This window comes from Schistocerca cancellata, chromosome 2 (genome assembly GCF_023864275.1).
Source record: "Schistocerca cancellata isolate TAMUIC-IGC-003103 chromosome 2, iqSchCanc2.1, whole genome shotgun sequence".
NCBI classification, from domain to species: Eukaryota; Metazoa; Arthropoda; class Insecta; order Orthoptera; family Acrididae; genus Schistocerca; species Schistocerca cancellata.
The window spans coordinates 667,121,862-667,139,853 of NC_064627.1; the positions used below are offsets into that span (position 1 = coordinate 667,121,862).

The window sequence follows — 17,992 nt, forward strand, 5'->3', positions numbered from 1 at the left end:
AGGGCTGGAAAACTTGCAAACCGGCAGCATATTCTTATTATTAATTGTTTGTACAAACAAACACCTAAAATTATTTTTTAATTTTCTTTGGAAATTGTGGCACTGTCCACCACTGCCTAATGGGGCTTCTTGAATTTCTGTCATGAGCAAGAATCAGTATTATGTGAGAAGTTTTAGGTGCAGTTCCTACTGATGTGATGCAGTATGTGATACAACACACTGCAATTAATGTTGTGCGACACAATACTTATCTGTGTGACACTTGTTTTCCCACTAGGGCAGGCAACAAGACAGCATGAATCATGTTTCTGCCTCAGTTGCAATCATGAACTCTTCTGAAGATGAAATTATTGTGGCTTATCATTTTAAGCTCAGAAAAATGAAGAAAAGGAAGTACTGGGTGCAGATTACAACAGTTTAAATTTCAAACAGTTTGGCTATGATTTTTGGAGAGCTCTCAACATGAACACAAATTTCATTAACTTAGCGAATGAGTCCACACAGTTCCCGCTGTTTGGAGCAACTAGTATTTGCTACTCTATCAAAGCAGGACACACAACGAAGCAAGACACAAGTTTTGAACTTGCTATTTCACCTGCTGAGAAGCTACTCATTACAGTAAGGTAAGTTGGTCCAAGTGCTTCAGTGATGTTAAAAACACCACTTTGAAAGCTTTATTTTTAGGAAGACCTCCTAGTGTGATGCTTTATATAACATAGAAAATTGCTACTCACCATATGGCAGTGATGCTAAGTCGCAGATAGGCACAACAAAAAGACTGTCACAAATAAGCTTTCACCCAACAAAGCCTGTGTGTGTGTGTGTGTGTGTGTGTGTGTGTGTGTGTGTGTGTGTGTGTGTGCGCGCGCACGCGCGTGGTAGTCCAACAAAGCCTGTGTGTGTGTGTGTGTGTGTGTGTGTGTGTGTGTGTGTGTGTGTGTGTGGGGGGGGGGGGGGGGGTCGCGTAGTAGTAGTAGTAGTAGTAGTAGTAGTAGCAGCAGCAGCAGCAGCAGCAGCAGCAGCAGTCTACTTTTGACAAAGGCCTTGTTGGCCAAAAGCTTATTTGTGATAGCCTTTTTGTGGCGTCTATATGTGAATCAGCATTTCCGCTATATGGTAAGTAGCAACTTCCCTTTTCATAATACTGTTGTATTCCATCCTCGATTTTCCATTGTTTGATTTTACTTAATGTGGTATGTATTTAAATAATGTTTACAATTTAATAAAACTAGGATAGTATTTCTACGACTATTCAGTTTTGGAAAGAGGTATATGATTCAGTTAGAAGAAATGTTGCGAGATTTGAAGTGAGATCAGTCATCATCGATGATGTAGCAGAGTATGGTAAACTCTGCACAGGAGCCGGTCTTCCCAGATTGAAAGCAAATGTGCAAGTGTACATTTCAACTTGTATCAGCAGCTTACAAACATGAAAAACAAGAGGTAGCTTCACATAACAAGCAGAAATAGCTTCACATGTGACTTGTCACTGCCAAACACATCTTGAACAACTTCCAATGTATATCACCTATTTACTCGCGACTGGAAGGAGGTATGGCTATCCTTCCTGTGTTAAAAACAGTTTCGATATGTTAGCTACATTTCGTATGTAGCATCTATGACTGAAAAAGCATAAATTGGTCAGCAACTACATTTTCCATTGAAAACTTTTCAAAATATGTACAGTGGTTTTTTCTTAACTTGAAAGTATCACTGTAACTATGGGTAAATTGCAAAAAAAGAGAACCAGTTCACTGTTAAGCTATGATATGAGACTTACCATTGCCATCCCAATGTAAACCAGTTAAGCCCTTCAACTGTTGTTCTATGCACATTGCAAATCATATTGCCTTGGTGGGAACTGTGCCTTATGAGCTTGCAGGCACAGTCAATAAAACTTAATCGGAATAAATTTAGTGTGACATTTATCCGAATATTATGATGTAGATATAAACGTGTTAGTGAAACATGGAGAGAAGCATATAATTTTATTCAAAGACACAGACAGGAATGACAAATAAATGGTAAAAATATTGTCACTGAACTGAAGAAAGAAACAAACAAACAAAATTAAATAAACAGGGGAGGTGTTAAGCACAGGCAATGAGGAAAGACTTGTTGGTCTTAGGATTCTAGGAGAGGGCACCCAGTCATGAGAACCTGCACATGCACAAATACAAACAGCAATCAAATAAAAGTAAGAGCAAATGTTCAACTCATATGAAACATACTGAGGAGCATTTAGTGAAATGGTAGGGGGGTAAATACTTATGTAATAGCAGATACCTGCTCACATTCAGAAAATGGAACAGTAAGTTCAGAGTTTGTAGCAGTTGCACTTTATCTGAAATTTCTGGGCCCCATTATGTAACAAAGCAATAATTCAAGCTAGTAACTGAGGTTGGAAAATAAGTAGTTCAAAACTCAGGTACACTAAACTGAAAAAGAATGGTCTGCTGTGTGATTCAAAGACATCTAACAGTGTTCTGGTATGCTATTACATCTCCGCAATGAAAATTTTGGTCACAACAGATAATTTATTGCACTCAAACATGGCAAAAAAGACATGACGCTACAGCCAAATTCAGCCAATAATTTTATTGTATTGTTGTTGGGATAAGGTGATAAATGTATAGTATGAAGCACAGGAAATTAATTTTGTAAACTACAAACAGTAATTTCTACATTAAAGTTTTTCTTTTGGTAGCACCTGGAACTTTGCCTCTTGGCCAGCCATTGTATCAACTTCTTATCTAACAGTTTTCTCAATGGAAGTTCCCAAAGTTGCACAAAAATCTATACTTCTGTCACATTTCATCAACGTTTGATACTAGAACTGTTTACGGAGGGGGGGGGGGGGGGGGGGGGGGAGGTCATTCCCTAATGCCCATGGCCTTACCGCTAGTGAACACTACATTTCCGAATGCCTGACGGATTCCAAACCTACAAACTCTTTCCTAGTCGCCATGACCAACTATATCGTCACCCACAATTGCTTCTCCTCTGAAGGCATTACCTACAAACAAATCCGATGTATGGCTATGGGTACCCACATAGCACCATCCTATGCCAACCTATTCACGGGCCATCTAGAGGAATCCTTCCTAAACACCCAGAATCCCAAAACCCTCACACGGTTTTCAGATTCATTGATGATATCTTCATGACCTACAAACAAATCCGATGTATGGCTATGGGTACCCACATAGCACCATCCTATGCCTACTTATTCACGGGCCATCTAGAGGAATCCTTCCTAAACACCCAGAATCCCAAAACCCTCACACGGTTTTCAGATTCATTGATGATATCTTCATGACCTGGATCTGGGGAGGACAACCTATCCACATTCCTCTTGAACCTGTCGATTCATCCACCTTCAAACCCTGCCACAGTGACCCAATTACAAAAATCCAGCAGGATCTCCAGTCTCTTCTCAAATCTGTAGGCACATCCCAGAACACCTTCTCCCCCATTCGCTTTACCTGGGCCTACCAAACGCAACAAGCCACCTTCCTCAATGTTGACCTCCACCTCAAAGATGGCTATATCAGTACCTCTGTTCACATCAAACCTTCCAACCACCAGCAGTACCTTCACTTCGACAGTTGCCACCCACTCAATGCCAAGAAGGCCTTCCACACAGCCTAGCCACCCATGGCAATTGCTCTGCAGTAATGAGCAGTCCCTATCAAAATATACCAAAGGTTCTCACCGAGGCATTTACAGATCTCCCATGCCTCATCTTTCCAGTCGCCCACCACCTCCCGAAGTCCCACTGCCCGGCCACAGAGGAGCACTCCCCTTGTTTATCAGTACCACTCAGGAATGGAGCAACTGAATTACATTCTCCAGCAGGGTTTCGACTACCTCTAGCCGTGACCTGAAATGAGAAATGTCCTACCCACTATCCTTCCTACCCCACCCACCATAGGTATTCCACCACCTACTTAACCTACACAAAATCCTCGTCCATTCCTACACAACTTCAGCTCCCAATCCCTTTGCATCATGGGTCATGTCCCTGCAAAAGACGTAGATGCAAGACCTGTTCCATACATCCTCCCACCACCACCACTGCCACTATGTACTCCAGTCTGGTTACAAATATCACCTATCCCATCAAAGGCTGGGCTATCTGTGAAACCAGTCATGTGATCTACAACCACTTTGCTGCACTCCACATTGGCATCATGACCAACAAGCTGTCTGTCCACATGAATGGCCACTGACAAACTGTTGCCAAGAAACAACTGAACCACCCTGTTGCTGAGCACACTGCCCGACACGATGTTCTTCATTTCAATGACTGATTCATAGCCTATGCCACCTGGATGCTTCCCCCAAACACCAGCTTCCTGAATTTTGCAGGTGTGACCTCTCTCTGCAATATATTCTACATTCCCACAACCCTCCTGGCCTCAACCTTTGTTAGTCTTTTTCCTTATCCATCTAGCCCCTTCACTGTTCCCATTTCTGAACTACACGGCCTTCTATTCCACTATTCCACCAATGGACCTAGTCTCTTAACTTCTCTCCTTTTCTGTTAGCCCCCTCTCCTCTTCTGCCCACCATCTAAACTCCTGACTGCACCAGCTGACCTACCCTCTCTCTGCCTCATCTCCGCACACTCCCACTAGCAACACTTTACCGTCCCCAACCCAACCCTACCCTACCATACTATCCCTCCCCCTCCCTGCTCTGGCCTCCTCCTTACCCCCACCTGACTGCCTCTCCTATCATGCACTGCTGCTGACAGTTTGGCTTCAGCTGCCAGAGAGTGTGGTCGTGTGTGTGTGTGTGTGTGTGTGTGTGTGTGTGTGTGTGTGTGTGTGTGTGTGTGTGTGGGTGGGGGGGGGGGGGATTGCTGTTTTTGACAGAAGCCTTTTAGTTCGAAAGCTCATTTTGTGACAGTCTCTGTTGTGCCTATCTGCGACTTGGCAACTCTGTTATTATCCTTTTCATAATACTGTTACATTCCATCCTGGATTTTCCATAGTTTGAATAACTTACCTGACTTTAATACACATGTTCCTCTAATTCTTTTTAGCTGTGTACTTAGATTCATCCATTTTTCTTTGTTTGTTTGTTTGTTTTGTTTTGCATCTGTAACAACTACACTACGTATGATACAGTTCTATGTGCCAATATGGCAATATACATGGCACAACTATTGACATTCAACTCATCCGTTTGACATATGTTCCAATAGGACGTAACATGAAACATACTCTGCAATAGAAGTAGCCTCTTCCTGAGGGCACCATACTATCCCTCCCCCTCCCTGCTCTGGCCTCCTCCTAATATGCTTGGCTAGCTACTGGAAGCCATAAACTTTCCAGCAGTGTGTCACAGAATTGTCTGGACTTGCCCTCCACTTTGCTCCAAGCAAGAGGCTGTGATAAATACTGGCAACAATTCTTCAAATTATGGGTTACATTTCCATCTTGTGCAAAAAGCTTGCTGTGTTTGCCAGATCAGCCTGCTGCCTCCGGAAATTGAGGAGGACCTCTGAACTTTGATGGCATGTGTCCGTCATGACAAGACAAACTACAATTTTCTGTTGGCTGTGCTTGGTGCATTCTATATGAACTAGGAATGCCATCTACATCTACATTTATATTCCACAAGCTACCTTACAGAATGTGACAGAGGATACTTGTGGTATCACTATGTATTCCCATCTTTCCTGTTCCATTTGCAAATAGTATATAGTAAGAATGACTGACTGTAAACCTTTGTATTAGCTCTACTATGTCTAACTTTCTGTTGTGGTCATTTAGGAGACATGCGGGGGGAAGTAACATATTTCCAGACTCCATTGGAACATAGTATCTTGGAATATCAATAGTAAATCTCGCTGTGATGCACAACACTTCTCTTGTAGCATCTATCATTGATTTGTGGATGAATTACATTCTTCCTATGAATCTCAGCCTGGCATCTGCTTTATGTGGTCATTCCACTTTAGGGCATTGCAGATTGTTACTCCTGAGAATTTCACAGTAGTTACTGTTTCAAGACAGGTGCAGAACCAGCCCCCCCCCCCTCCCCCCCATAGTGGAGGGGAGTGGAACTTTCATAGTTGCAACTATTTACAACGTATACAAAATAGGTACATGTTTCAAAGTTTGACTTTCCTACAAAGTAATCACCAGCATTGTGTATAACCCCATTGCCAGCGATGTGGAAGTCCTCGGATACTAGGATGCCCTCAGAAGCACCTGCTGTGTTGATAGTTTGAGTGTAGTGATTTATTCCCCAATGAATCTCTAACAGTTCTGAACCAAATGCCATAAAGTGCTTTCTTTAATTTAGGATTCAAGTTGGAGCTGCAAGGGCTTAAGCCCAGGGAGTGTGGTGGGTGATACAGTGCATCCCAGCCCAATCGATCAAACCAATCCATTACAGCTTGTACCATATGAGTCCAAGCATTGTTTTGCAAATGATGGGCAAGTCCAGCAGATACTGCCACTACTTCTTTCTCTAAGCTGTTCATTTTTGGAACACACCCTGCTACCATCTTACAGAAAAATGTAGACACTTCCTGCAGGACTCAGCCACAATTTCGCAGGACAATGCTTGGGCACATATGGCAAAAGGTGAGACTGATTTGTTTGACTGGTGGGCTGGGAAATGCTGTACCACCAATCACATTCCCCAGACTTAAGCCCTTGTGACTTCAATTTTATTTCTAAATTAAGGGAAGCACTTCATTGCACTGACTTCAGAACTGTTACAGACATCTGTTGGGCAACAGAATGCTTCTCTTGAACTACTAACACCACTGGAGCTGCTAAGGATATCATATGACATCCACATTGCTCAGAACAGGTTGTTCACAGTGCTGGTAATTACTTCGAAGGAAGTAAAACTTTTAAGTATCTATCTGTTTTTGTAAGCTGTGAATAGACAGTTGCCATCATTAGCGATTCAGACCTTGTGTACATATTGCGAATACACTTCCTTGGAATCCTCCTGAAATAACTTTTATATTTGCTGAATTTGAATTTGTTCCATTAAGAGTGATGTGTTCAGTTATACCTTCAAAGAAGTTCTGAACTCTGTCAAAAATCTGGTCCAGTATTTACAGGCTCATAATTTTTCATGAAATGGTAGTGCAGGACAATGGCATAGGCTTTCCTGCAGTCAAGGAACACGGCATCAACCTCAGTGCTGTTGTCTACAATGCCATGGATCTCAAGGACGAACTGAGTGAACTAGTTTCACAAGATATCTGTTTGTGGAGTTAATTTTGATTGTTATAAAAGAGTTTCCTGCTCCAAAAGTGCCGTAATACATTAACATAAAACATATTCCATAATTCTACTACAGATTGATGTCAGTGCTATAGGCCAATAATAATGGAGCTCTGTCCCATGACCCTTCTTGGAAACTATAGCACAGAAGATGTACTAACCTAACCTATCTGAGATGAACTAGACTATGACACTGCCACAACAAAATATTGAAATACCTGACTTTGAAGCTATAGGTGGCATGGCACCACAAAGCTATATTACTCAAAAAGCAGGAAAACAAGAAACCAAATGAACCCTGGAGCCTTTAAGACAGTGGTAACATTACCTACACTTTTCCCTGCAAACAAAACAAGTTTCTGAGTAAGCACTGACCACTTAAGATTAAGCATTACTGCACTACACATAAGAAGACCATTAAACCCAAAGCATTCAGCTATACATTGTTAAAATTATGTAACTGTGGCACTGCAGGCACAAACCAACAGAAATGAAACAATGTGCTACAAAGAATAAAACAAAGAAAATAAAAAAAAATAAACCTTAGTTTATGTTAAGAAAGTTTATATTACACAGAAGAGAATCTAACAACTTACTAGCTGTTGCCTATGATCCTTTGTACTGATTCACCAAAGACTTACACCTTTGCAAACAGAAAATAAAACCAGAGATTTTTTATGTTGAAATGAGCTCCTCAGTTTCATACTTTTAATGGAAGTTACTTGCAATGCAGAACAGTGAAAAATAAGTAAGATTGTGTATGGCAAGTAAACTGGTCCTTACAGAAAACAATTACAGACAAACAGTGGTGAAGCAAGTAAGTGATATAGAAAAAGAGAATGAAAAATGTGGGTGTCTGAATTTTCCATTTGAAAGAAGCAAGTTAAAACAATATGTATATATTCCTCCTTATCACCTGAAGAGGAATGCAAATTAATTCATCAATTTCCAACCAACTCAGCTTTTATTAAATTTTACTGTAAACCTCTCATCCACTAGAAGCACCAACTTACCTAATTCTTTTATTATAATTACAAGCTTTTCAGCAAACCATTCCATCTGCAAAAGCCATCCTCAATGTGGAAGGCATGCAAATTAAGTTTTAAAGTGAACAATGCTCTTAACTGGTGCATGCCTACTGTTTCTACGTATATGGGAGATTGTTCTGTTGATGCTTGTTTGTTTCTGTTTGCTCTGATGTAAACCAGGCTTTAGATGCTGATGATACTAAACTTCTCCACAAAATTTATAGACAAAGTTACTGCGCAAGCACCGAGCACTAGCACATTGCACACAGGCAGACAATAAAAATTGCATTAGTTTTAATGGATGACTACAAAGGTCTCTTCTAGTATCGACAAGCTGTTAAAATCTACTTTTTATTTCTGTTTGAAATTGAAGAATATAAATATATAAATATTTGTAATATCGAGTTATAAAATGCTGGCTGTGAACCCACTACATCCCTGAACTATTGTGTGTGTGTGTGTGTGTGTGTGTGTGTGTGTGTGTGTGTGTGTGTGTGTGCGCGCGCGCGCAACATTAATTCCCATTTTATGATCAACAAGGCTCCAAATTAGTATGTTGTAGAAAAGATACTCACTTCCGTTGAAAACTTCCTTGAACTGGATGTAACGATGAAAGGAAAAGTAAATTTGTCAGATGTGCAGCAAACCAGCCATTTTCTGTTGTGGCCGAAATGTGTTTCACCACCTGAAAAACATACATCTTACAGTTACAAGAGTACTCTGCTAATGACAGTCAAGAGAAAAGTAGCACCTGAATAAAATAAGAAATGATGTACAATGTCACAAATTCTCTTTTCCATCACATGACCACATATAATAGCACTCACATGAGTTTGAAATAGTTTTACTATTTACAGTACTTGTCAACAACGTTAGTAATTCACATACACTATATAAGAAGCACTCTAGAGCACCAAGATACATGTAGAAGTATTGGAGTAACTTTTTACACACACACATGCACCTACATTGTAATTAGAAAAGCCATACCTTGCCACAGTACAGAAGAAACTCTACACATGTAGAGATGATAATGCCTCCAAATTTACGTGAAACTCAAAGATTTTTAAGTAAAACATACTTTATTAACATTCTACATCTTTATTCTTCATGTCTATATATTTATTTCTCAACAGTCACCCTGGTGACAAACACATTTCCCCTGACGACAGACCGTTTGTTGATACTATCACTGTAGAAAGTTTGACTATTGTGTGTTGAGTGGGAAGTACGCCCCAACCTCACCTCTGCTTGCATTGCTTTATCACCAGCAAAGTGAAGTCCTCCAAGGTGTTCATCAAGTTCTGGAAACAGACTAAAATCAGATGTGGCGAAGTCGGAATTGTATGAAGGATGATCAATGACGTGTGGTCTGCCACTGTTGTGCTGAAAGTGAGGGTGCTCCATGCGTGGACAAACTCGATTACAGCACACTGTTTCTCATGTATCGACATAGTTACAGTATACACCGCCATGTTACACGCTACAGTTCGGAGCCCTCTAGCAGCAGAGAGCTGCAAATATTTTGGCATAAAGAATAAAGATGTATTGTGTTAAGAACATTCATTTTATTTAGACAGCTTTAAGAGTTTTCATCCAAAAAACTCGGAAGCATTACTTTTCTGCATGCCCTCGTAGCATCTCTGGGGGTGTAGGGCGTACGTCCCACTCAACACACAATAGTTATGTTTACATGATACTGTCCTAGTATCAATGAACTGTAGGTAACTTCAGCATAACTTTATAGCTTCAGAAACTTATCAGGAATTTAACTCAAGCAATTCATTTAATTGTGATTGACCTTCTAGGAAGGGGAAAGATGGGTGTGATCGGTTGTTTTAACTGACATACATTTATTCTCTCTCACTACAATATGCTTACTTTGTCACTGTCACTGGTAGTCAGACTGTACCTCAAAACAGGGCACATAAAGAATATTGTTATCTACAAGCCCCAGGAACTTCTAGGTAAGCATATATCCCAGAACAGATCAATCTCCTTCCTTTGCCTCTGCCAACGGAAGATACGTTTTTAAATACAACCCCCCCCCCCCCCCCCCAATCCCCAATTCCCAATCTCTCTCTCTCTCTCTCTCTCTCTCTCTCTCTCTCTCTCTCTCTCTCTCTCTCTGTGTGTGTGTGTGTGTGTGTGTGTGTGTGTGTGTGTGTGTTTTTGTTTGTTGGGAGGGGGGGGGAGAGAGAGAGAGAGAGAGAGAGAGAGAGAGAGAGAGAGAGAGAGAGAGAGAGAGAGAGAGGCGGGGAAGGGGGTGCAGCTTACAACGTAACAAAAAAATTTAAACAATGTAATTTCTGTCCACACAACCAACTAAATATTTGAGTATTTTTCAACTAATACCATTAGAATATGCAACCCCAAAACCATTATGTCCACTTAAAATTATATGGAACCCTTTTCCCTTTTATGATGGATATCAGTTCAGACAGTGGTTTGATACAGTGCTCTATGCTAATTTACCTTGTACATATCTGTTCATCCCTGTAATACTACAGCGACCTATAGCAATTTCAATCTGTGTACTGTATTCCAGCCTGAGGTTCTCTCGTCCTTCACACTGTACCAAATTAACTACTCCTCGATTATGCATATGTATCCCACTGATCTATGTTTTTCTTTGACCCAAGTTGTGCCATGAAGTTCTTTTCTACCCAGTATTGGTTACCTGAAGAGTGGAAGATTAGGATTTAAGATCCCGTCAAGAATGAGGACACTGCCGAGATCTTTTTGTTCACCTTATTGGGTATTAACTCAAACTGCTACTAATAATGTAGTAGCTTGTACTCATTTCTGTTCAGAGTGAAGCTGCACGGCTTCATAAATATGTTGCGTAATCTTGATTTACAGTCCATAAAGAACATGACATTGATGCACGGAATGACCGAAATCTGTTGCTGCCCCTGGGAGTCAGAGTTGCCACATTCATCATAGATAAAAAGAATGCAGCACTATCTTATAAACAGAAACAAATCTGTCATGACTCTCAACACAACCACCACCCACATAAGTGCTACTGCTAGCATGACTCCCACCCCCTGTTTGGGTGAAGCTTCTGCTTTTATTCTCAAGGCCAGTGGCATCCCTCCCATGCAGGCAGACAAGTCATGTGACAATTATTGCATGTTTTATGATCAAATAATGTCTTTCGTAAATTTAAATTATTTTGATGGTTAACCACAAAGATAATTCAGTGAATTTAAATGACATTAGGAATCTCTCAAACTGTCAGTTCTGGCTGCATGGAAATTTCGTTTACGATATTTTGATGGAATCAGTTTGAAAGGTGTGTAAAGAGTTAAATACATATAAAAACAAAAATCACTGGAAAAAGTTTCATGACATACATTAAATGATGCCATTCGATCAGAGGATTACAAAACTGTAACTGATTTTATCTAGGCAATGTATTATGAAAATTACTGATACATCTTTATCAATGTTTCAATTAGTAGAAATTAAAACACTGTCTCAAGTGAAAAGTTGTCAGAAGTCATTTTGACCTCCCACTTTGATTGAAATACACGAATTACTTCAACAGGCATCCCCCTAGAAACCTGTTACAGCACTATGAATAAAAGTGGTTCTGACTTCCAATATATGTTAATACAACTGGGGAAAGTATGTAAAAGAGGAACCAAATATGAAAACTTTAACCGCATGAAGAGAGATGATGAAACAATTGTAAGTGAAGGGATCAATATGGCAAAGGACAGATAATTTCAAGTAATTTTGTGTACCGGCTGAATGTGTGTGCTCTGTCACATCAGAACCACCTATTATTATGTTGAATTTGGGTAAAGCACTTTTCATCTGAAGCAGTAAATTTAGAAAAGATTGACTGGTCACATTCAATCTCATATTTATAGCCATTTGAACAGAATTATATCACACTCTTGTTTATTTTCCATGTTTTCATATAATGTTACACTTCATTCAGAAAAGACTATCTAACCTTTAATTTCTATGTGATGTTAATGCATTTCTCGTTTTTAGGAAATGCTTTTCTTGCCCCTATCAGTCTGTGTTTTCTATCCCGTACTCCTGACATGTTTAAATTACATTCAAACATCTCATTCTTTATGTTCTCTTGGCAGCATCTGACAAAGTAACTCCAAATAAATATACTGGAAATTATTTTATGCTGTGATCTGTTAAGAACACTGCTGTTTATTTTTACTGTAAATAATCCAGTGCCTTTGTCTCAGAAATTTTTACAGTGACATCCACTCTTTTGTAATGTTTCGGGGCACTTAGTAAATGTTGGGAAATATCTCCGAACTTTTTACTTTGCTTTTTAACCCCTCAAGCTTTTATACGATGGATATGAAAGGCTCAAATAATGGAGGAAATGTTAGATCTCAATGCCCTATTGATTTCCTTAAGACCCAAGCACTATCTCAAGTAGGTACAGATGGAGAGGAGGAGGAGGAAATTTGCTGCAATCATACTGAAGGAAGAACCCTATATTTGTCAGATGCTTAAAAGAAGTACAGAAAGACTGAGATAAATAGCCAGATTGGCATTTGAGGTCTGCTCCTTCCATATACAAGTATAATGCCTTAATCAGGGTTCCACCTAACTTGTGAAATGTTACAAGACACCAAAAATTACAGTAATGCTTTATGACTGCCATTAGCAGCTCAGTGATCAATGTTTAACTGTACCAATTACAGTATGTTGTACTTTGCTAGAAAATCGTGAGAATGTATCTCACTGACACATTGCATCTTTTTCACAATATATCTTCATTTGGAACATGAGAACATTTTAATTTGTGTGGACAGTTCATAGTTACTTCTAGAAGTAGACACACTTTTGGCAATGTTATTTGTAAGCATTTAGAGTATTTTAGAAATTTTTACGAGACAACAACCTTAAGATCTATCTATTCGTGGTATACAGGGTGTTACAAAAAGGTATGGCCAAACTTTCAGGAAACATTCCTCCCACACAAATAAAGAAAAGATGTTATGTGGACATGTGTCCGGAAATGCTTAATTTCCATGTTAGAGCTCATTTTAGTTTCGTCAGTATGTACTGTACTTCCTCGATTCACCGCCAGTTGGCCCAACTGAAGGAAGGTAATGTTGACTTCGGTGCTTGTGTTGACATGCGACTCATTGCTCTACAGTACTAGCATGAAGCACATCAGTACGTAGCATCAACAGGTTAGTGTTCATCACAAACGTGGTTTTGCAATCAGTGCAATGTTTAAAAATGCGGAGTTGGCAGATGCCCATTTGATGTATGGAATAGCACGGGGCAATAGCTGTGGCGCAGTACGTTTGTATCAAGACAGATTTCCAGAACGAAGGTGTCCCGACAGGAAGACATTCGAAGCAATTGATCGGCATCTTAGGGAGCACGGAACATTCCAGCCTATGACTCGCGACTGGGGAAGACCTAGAACGACGAGGACACCTTCAATGGACAAGGCAATTCTTCATGCAGTTGACGATAACCCTAATGTCAGCGTCAGAGAAGTTGCTGCTGTACAAGGTAACGTTGACCATGTCACTATGGAGAGTGCTACGGGAGAACCAGTTGTTTCCGTACCATGTACAGCGTGTGCAGGCACTATCAGCAGCTGATTGGCCTCCACGGGTACACTTCTGCGAATGGTTCATCCAACAATGTGTCAATCCTCATTTCAGTGCAAATGTTCTCTTTATGGATGAGGCTTCATTCCAACGTGAGCAAATTGTAAATTTTCACAATCAACATGTGTGGGCTGACGAGAATCCGCACGCAATTGTGCAATCACGTCATCAACACAGATTTTCTGTGAACGTTTGGGCAGGTATTGTTGGTGATGTCTTGATTGGACCCCATGTTCTTCCACCTACGCTCAATGGAGCACATTGTCATGATTTCATACTGGATACTCTACCTGTGCTGCTAGAACATGTGCCTTTACATGTATGACACAACATGTGGTTCATGCACGATGAAGCTCCTGCAAATTTCAGTCAAAGTGTTCGTACGCTTCTCAACAACAGATTCGGTGACCGATGGATTGGTAGAGGCGGACCAATTCCATGGCCTCCACGCTCTCCTGACGTCAACCCTCTTGACTTTCATTTATGGGGGAATTTGAAAGTTCTTGTCTACGCAACCCCGGTACCAAATGTAGAGACTCTTCATGCTCATATTGTGGACAGCTGTGATACAATACGCCATTCTCAAGGGCTGCATCAGCACATCAGGGATTCCATGACGGAGGGTGGATGCATATATCCTCGCTAACGGAGGACATTTTGAACATTTACTGTAACAAAGTGTTTGAAATCACGCTGGTACGTTCTGTTGCTGTGTGTTTCCATTCCATGATTAATATGATTTGAAGAGAAGTAATAAAATGAGCTCTAACATGGAAAGTAAGCATTTCCGGACACATGTCCACATAACATCTTTTCTTTATTTGTGTGTGAGGAATGTTTCCTGAAAGTTTGGCCGTACCTTTTTGTAACACCCTGTATAGTACAAGACAACCCATAATATGACTGTTCTTTTAAAAGACTGAGAAAATTTTGTTTTCAACATATTGTGACTCATCAAAAGTGCAAACTGTTTTATTGGTATAAAGTATCTGCCTGAAAGCAGTAACACTGTACTTATTCTAAACCTATGCAATTTATTGACTGTCTACATTTTTATAATATGAGGAGAAAGAAGATAAACAAAATGGAATATTTAACATTAATTTTGAAATGAACTTCCTTTTTTGTTTATTAAGCCAGTCATCTATGATATTACTATCATCATCATCATCCTCCACCTTAACAGTGCAGCTGAAATTACAGTAACTGAAATGAGTGGCAATCAAATATATAATCTTGGCTGTCACAAATGTTTGGCATTTTCTTCTGAATGTGTTGTAATTTTAAAGGTGGAGGTTAGGCTGGGAGCTAATAGTATATCTGCTGCAGGTGAAACAGGCAGCAGCAAAATTTATAAACTTAGTTATCAGAAATAATGACTGTTTCTTCTGAATAGATTACGGTTTCCAAGGTTCAGGTTTTGGACTCTTGCTTCCAAACATGTCATCTGCCTGCTGCTCTCTCACTGGCTGCAAAGAACCAGCAACTGACACATCCCATTTCATTTCCATCATACCTTACCGCAAGTGTTAACAACACTTATGCACAAAACATGTAAGTATGCTACTGGCCCCTATCAACACTGTTACCATCTCCTGTAGAAATTTATACTATTGTTGAGTCTTTGTCCAATTTTAAAGTCAGTTCCATTCCAAATACAAACCGATTCAGGCAAACTCCAATTTAAATGTGGTAGACTTTCTTAAAAGCCAAAGTATATTGTGTACATTCCTATTGTTGACATACAATGTACACAATGTAATTTCTGTCCACTATCTCTACATCTCCCCACATTTGTATTAGTTCTCAGCCACATTTGTGTCAATTGTGTCAATGTTCCCCCTCCAACAGTTCCAAATTCTTCAAAATAAATATACATATGACCTCAATTGTCGAAGTTTCATCTGTAAATGTAAGATGACCCCTATATCAACCTATTACACAGTATAAAAATGTTTACCTCTGGAGCAATGGTTCAATCTGGTAGTGCAAGACCATCCTGTATTTTTTAAATGACAAATTTGGGGAAAAAGTTTACCTTGTAATTGGATATACATAAATGTACTAATAGTATAATCCACAATTGGCACCCATTGTGACATTTGTTCAAGGGTAGATAATTTCAAAGGGAGCTATAATCACTATCTTCAGTGTTTGACTGTGATCTACACATGGGTGTAACACTAGCGAAGTCTCATACGTTGCCTTATGCACGTTGCAAGAGTACACGAAATATCAACAGATATTCAGAGCCACTGGAGTAGGTTGTAAGCAAATTTACCAGTTGCTGCAGTGCCTCAGGAACACAGTTAATATTTGCACACAATTACAGAATCAGTTACGGGAGATTCTGTTAATAAAGAGGAGGAAAATCAACCCCCCCCCCTTCTCTCTCTCCCCCCTCCCTCCCTCACTCCCCCCCCCCCTCTCTCTCTATCTCTCTCTCACACACACACACACACACACACACACACACACACACACACACACACACACACACACACATGCTATTTGCTATTTTACGTTTTAGAAACAAGGAAAGCAGATTCCCTGCTACAACCAGGGGAGAAGCAGTTACTCACATTAGGATCTTTGTGTCACATTAGTATCTTCATGTCAGTACTGTAATTTTTATTACAGTTATGTGTAAAGGTATGAAACTTAACAAACATTAAATGCAATATGTCTCATTCTGTCAAGTTATTAAAAATCCTGATGCTGCATCCACACTACAAATGAAATTAATCATACATGGTTTAGAACAACCCTGATGAAAAATATATAATGGGAAGTTGAGCTGAGCAGCAGGGGCAGCACAATACAGTCGTGCGTGTGTGCATAGTTAGGTGTTTGTTTTCTATTAGCTCTGAAGGATGATTCATCTGAAAGCTACTAATATTCTCAGTGTTGCTTATGTGCTTACTGCAAATGCAATGCCTCAATGATAGAGTGAAATGGTACCTTTACCCCAACCATTATTTAATTGCACAGTTTTTTTTTTCCATAGAGTGAACAGTAGCGCAAGTTACTTTACTGCAAAGTAAACATTAAGTCACACACAGTTCTTGTAGATTCCAGATGAAATACAAACAATAAGTACAGATAGCCAGTCATTATAAAGTGGAGACTCAAAGTATTAGATAAGAGTATAAAACTGAGACACTGCAGTTGTGAATGTCTGCATGCTCTGGAGCAGAACAAAGTTTGTATGCTGAAATAGTGTATTCCAACACTAGTTTAAATAAAAGATAAAACTATAGGAGAATTTGGAGCAGAAGCTGGACCCCAGAATCACACCGAGACCACTGCCAGACAGCTGGTACTGGTCACTGTACTACGTGATTAGCTCCTGTGTCGCAGACCACAGGTGCCAGAACCAGGTCAGAGCCTGGTATTCAGTAACTGATCCCACTTTGACAACCTACTGCTGGGTGACACCAAACCTTTCGGACATTGAAACACTCCAGATGCTTCGACACAACCCAGAAACACCACTGTTACCATAGAATCAGCAAGGAGAAGCAGTATTTAACCACGGCCAAACCAGCTCGTCCTTGTCCAACCAGCTGGCAGTATGTGACACCCACTCTGTGTCAGCTGGATCTGTCCCTGTATCTCTGCCACTACTGCATTGTGAACCAATGACCACTGCCAGCCTGTCAGCCAGCAGCATGCCAGTCACTCGCCCCTGCTCTTCAGCATGTGCCTAGAGGTTGACTCCAGATAATGCCATTGCAGTGCCATTGGTACGTCACAACCTTCCACAGCAAAGAAGACATGGAGGCTCCCTGTGTTTGCATGGCCGCATCCTCCCATCTCAGCTCATCTTGCATACCGGAGATGCCAGTGAAGTGCACTGTCTGTCTGACAGCGCATGTACACCACTGGCCATGACTACACTTGCCGTTCAGTGTGGAATATTAAGTGAAGGAGGAAATGCATTTTAATGACAGTATGAGTTGGATGGAAAAATTAAAAACTTGTTCATGTTCGTGGAGGAATCAAATTGAATGACTAAATAAAGAACTTGTATATGCTCACTGCCGGTCTGTTGGCCATTTTATCACGTGTCTCCCATCTCCCAAACTAT

At 40.3% G+C, this 17,992-nt stretch overlaps 1 protein-coding gene across 1 annotated transcript in view; it reads right to left on the bottom strand.

Annotated features, from left to right (window-relative positions):
- LOC126162374 (nuclear pore complex protein Nup85) overlaps positions 1-17,992 on the bottom strand; it is a 139,270-nt gene that overhangs the window by 41,700 nt on the left and 79,578 nt on the right. Inside the window, exon 8 of the mRNA XM_049918832.1 lies at positions 8,863-8,972. Coding sequence (XP_049774789.1) covers positions 8,863-8,972 — 110 coding nt within the window. The remainder of the gene's footprint in view (positions 1-8,862; positions 8,973-17,992) is intronic.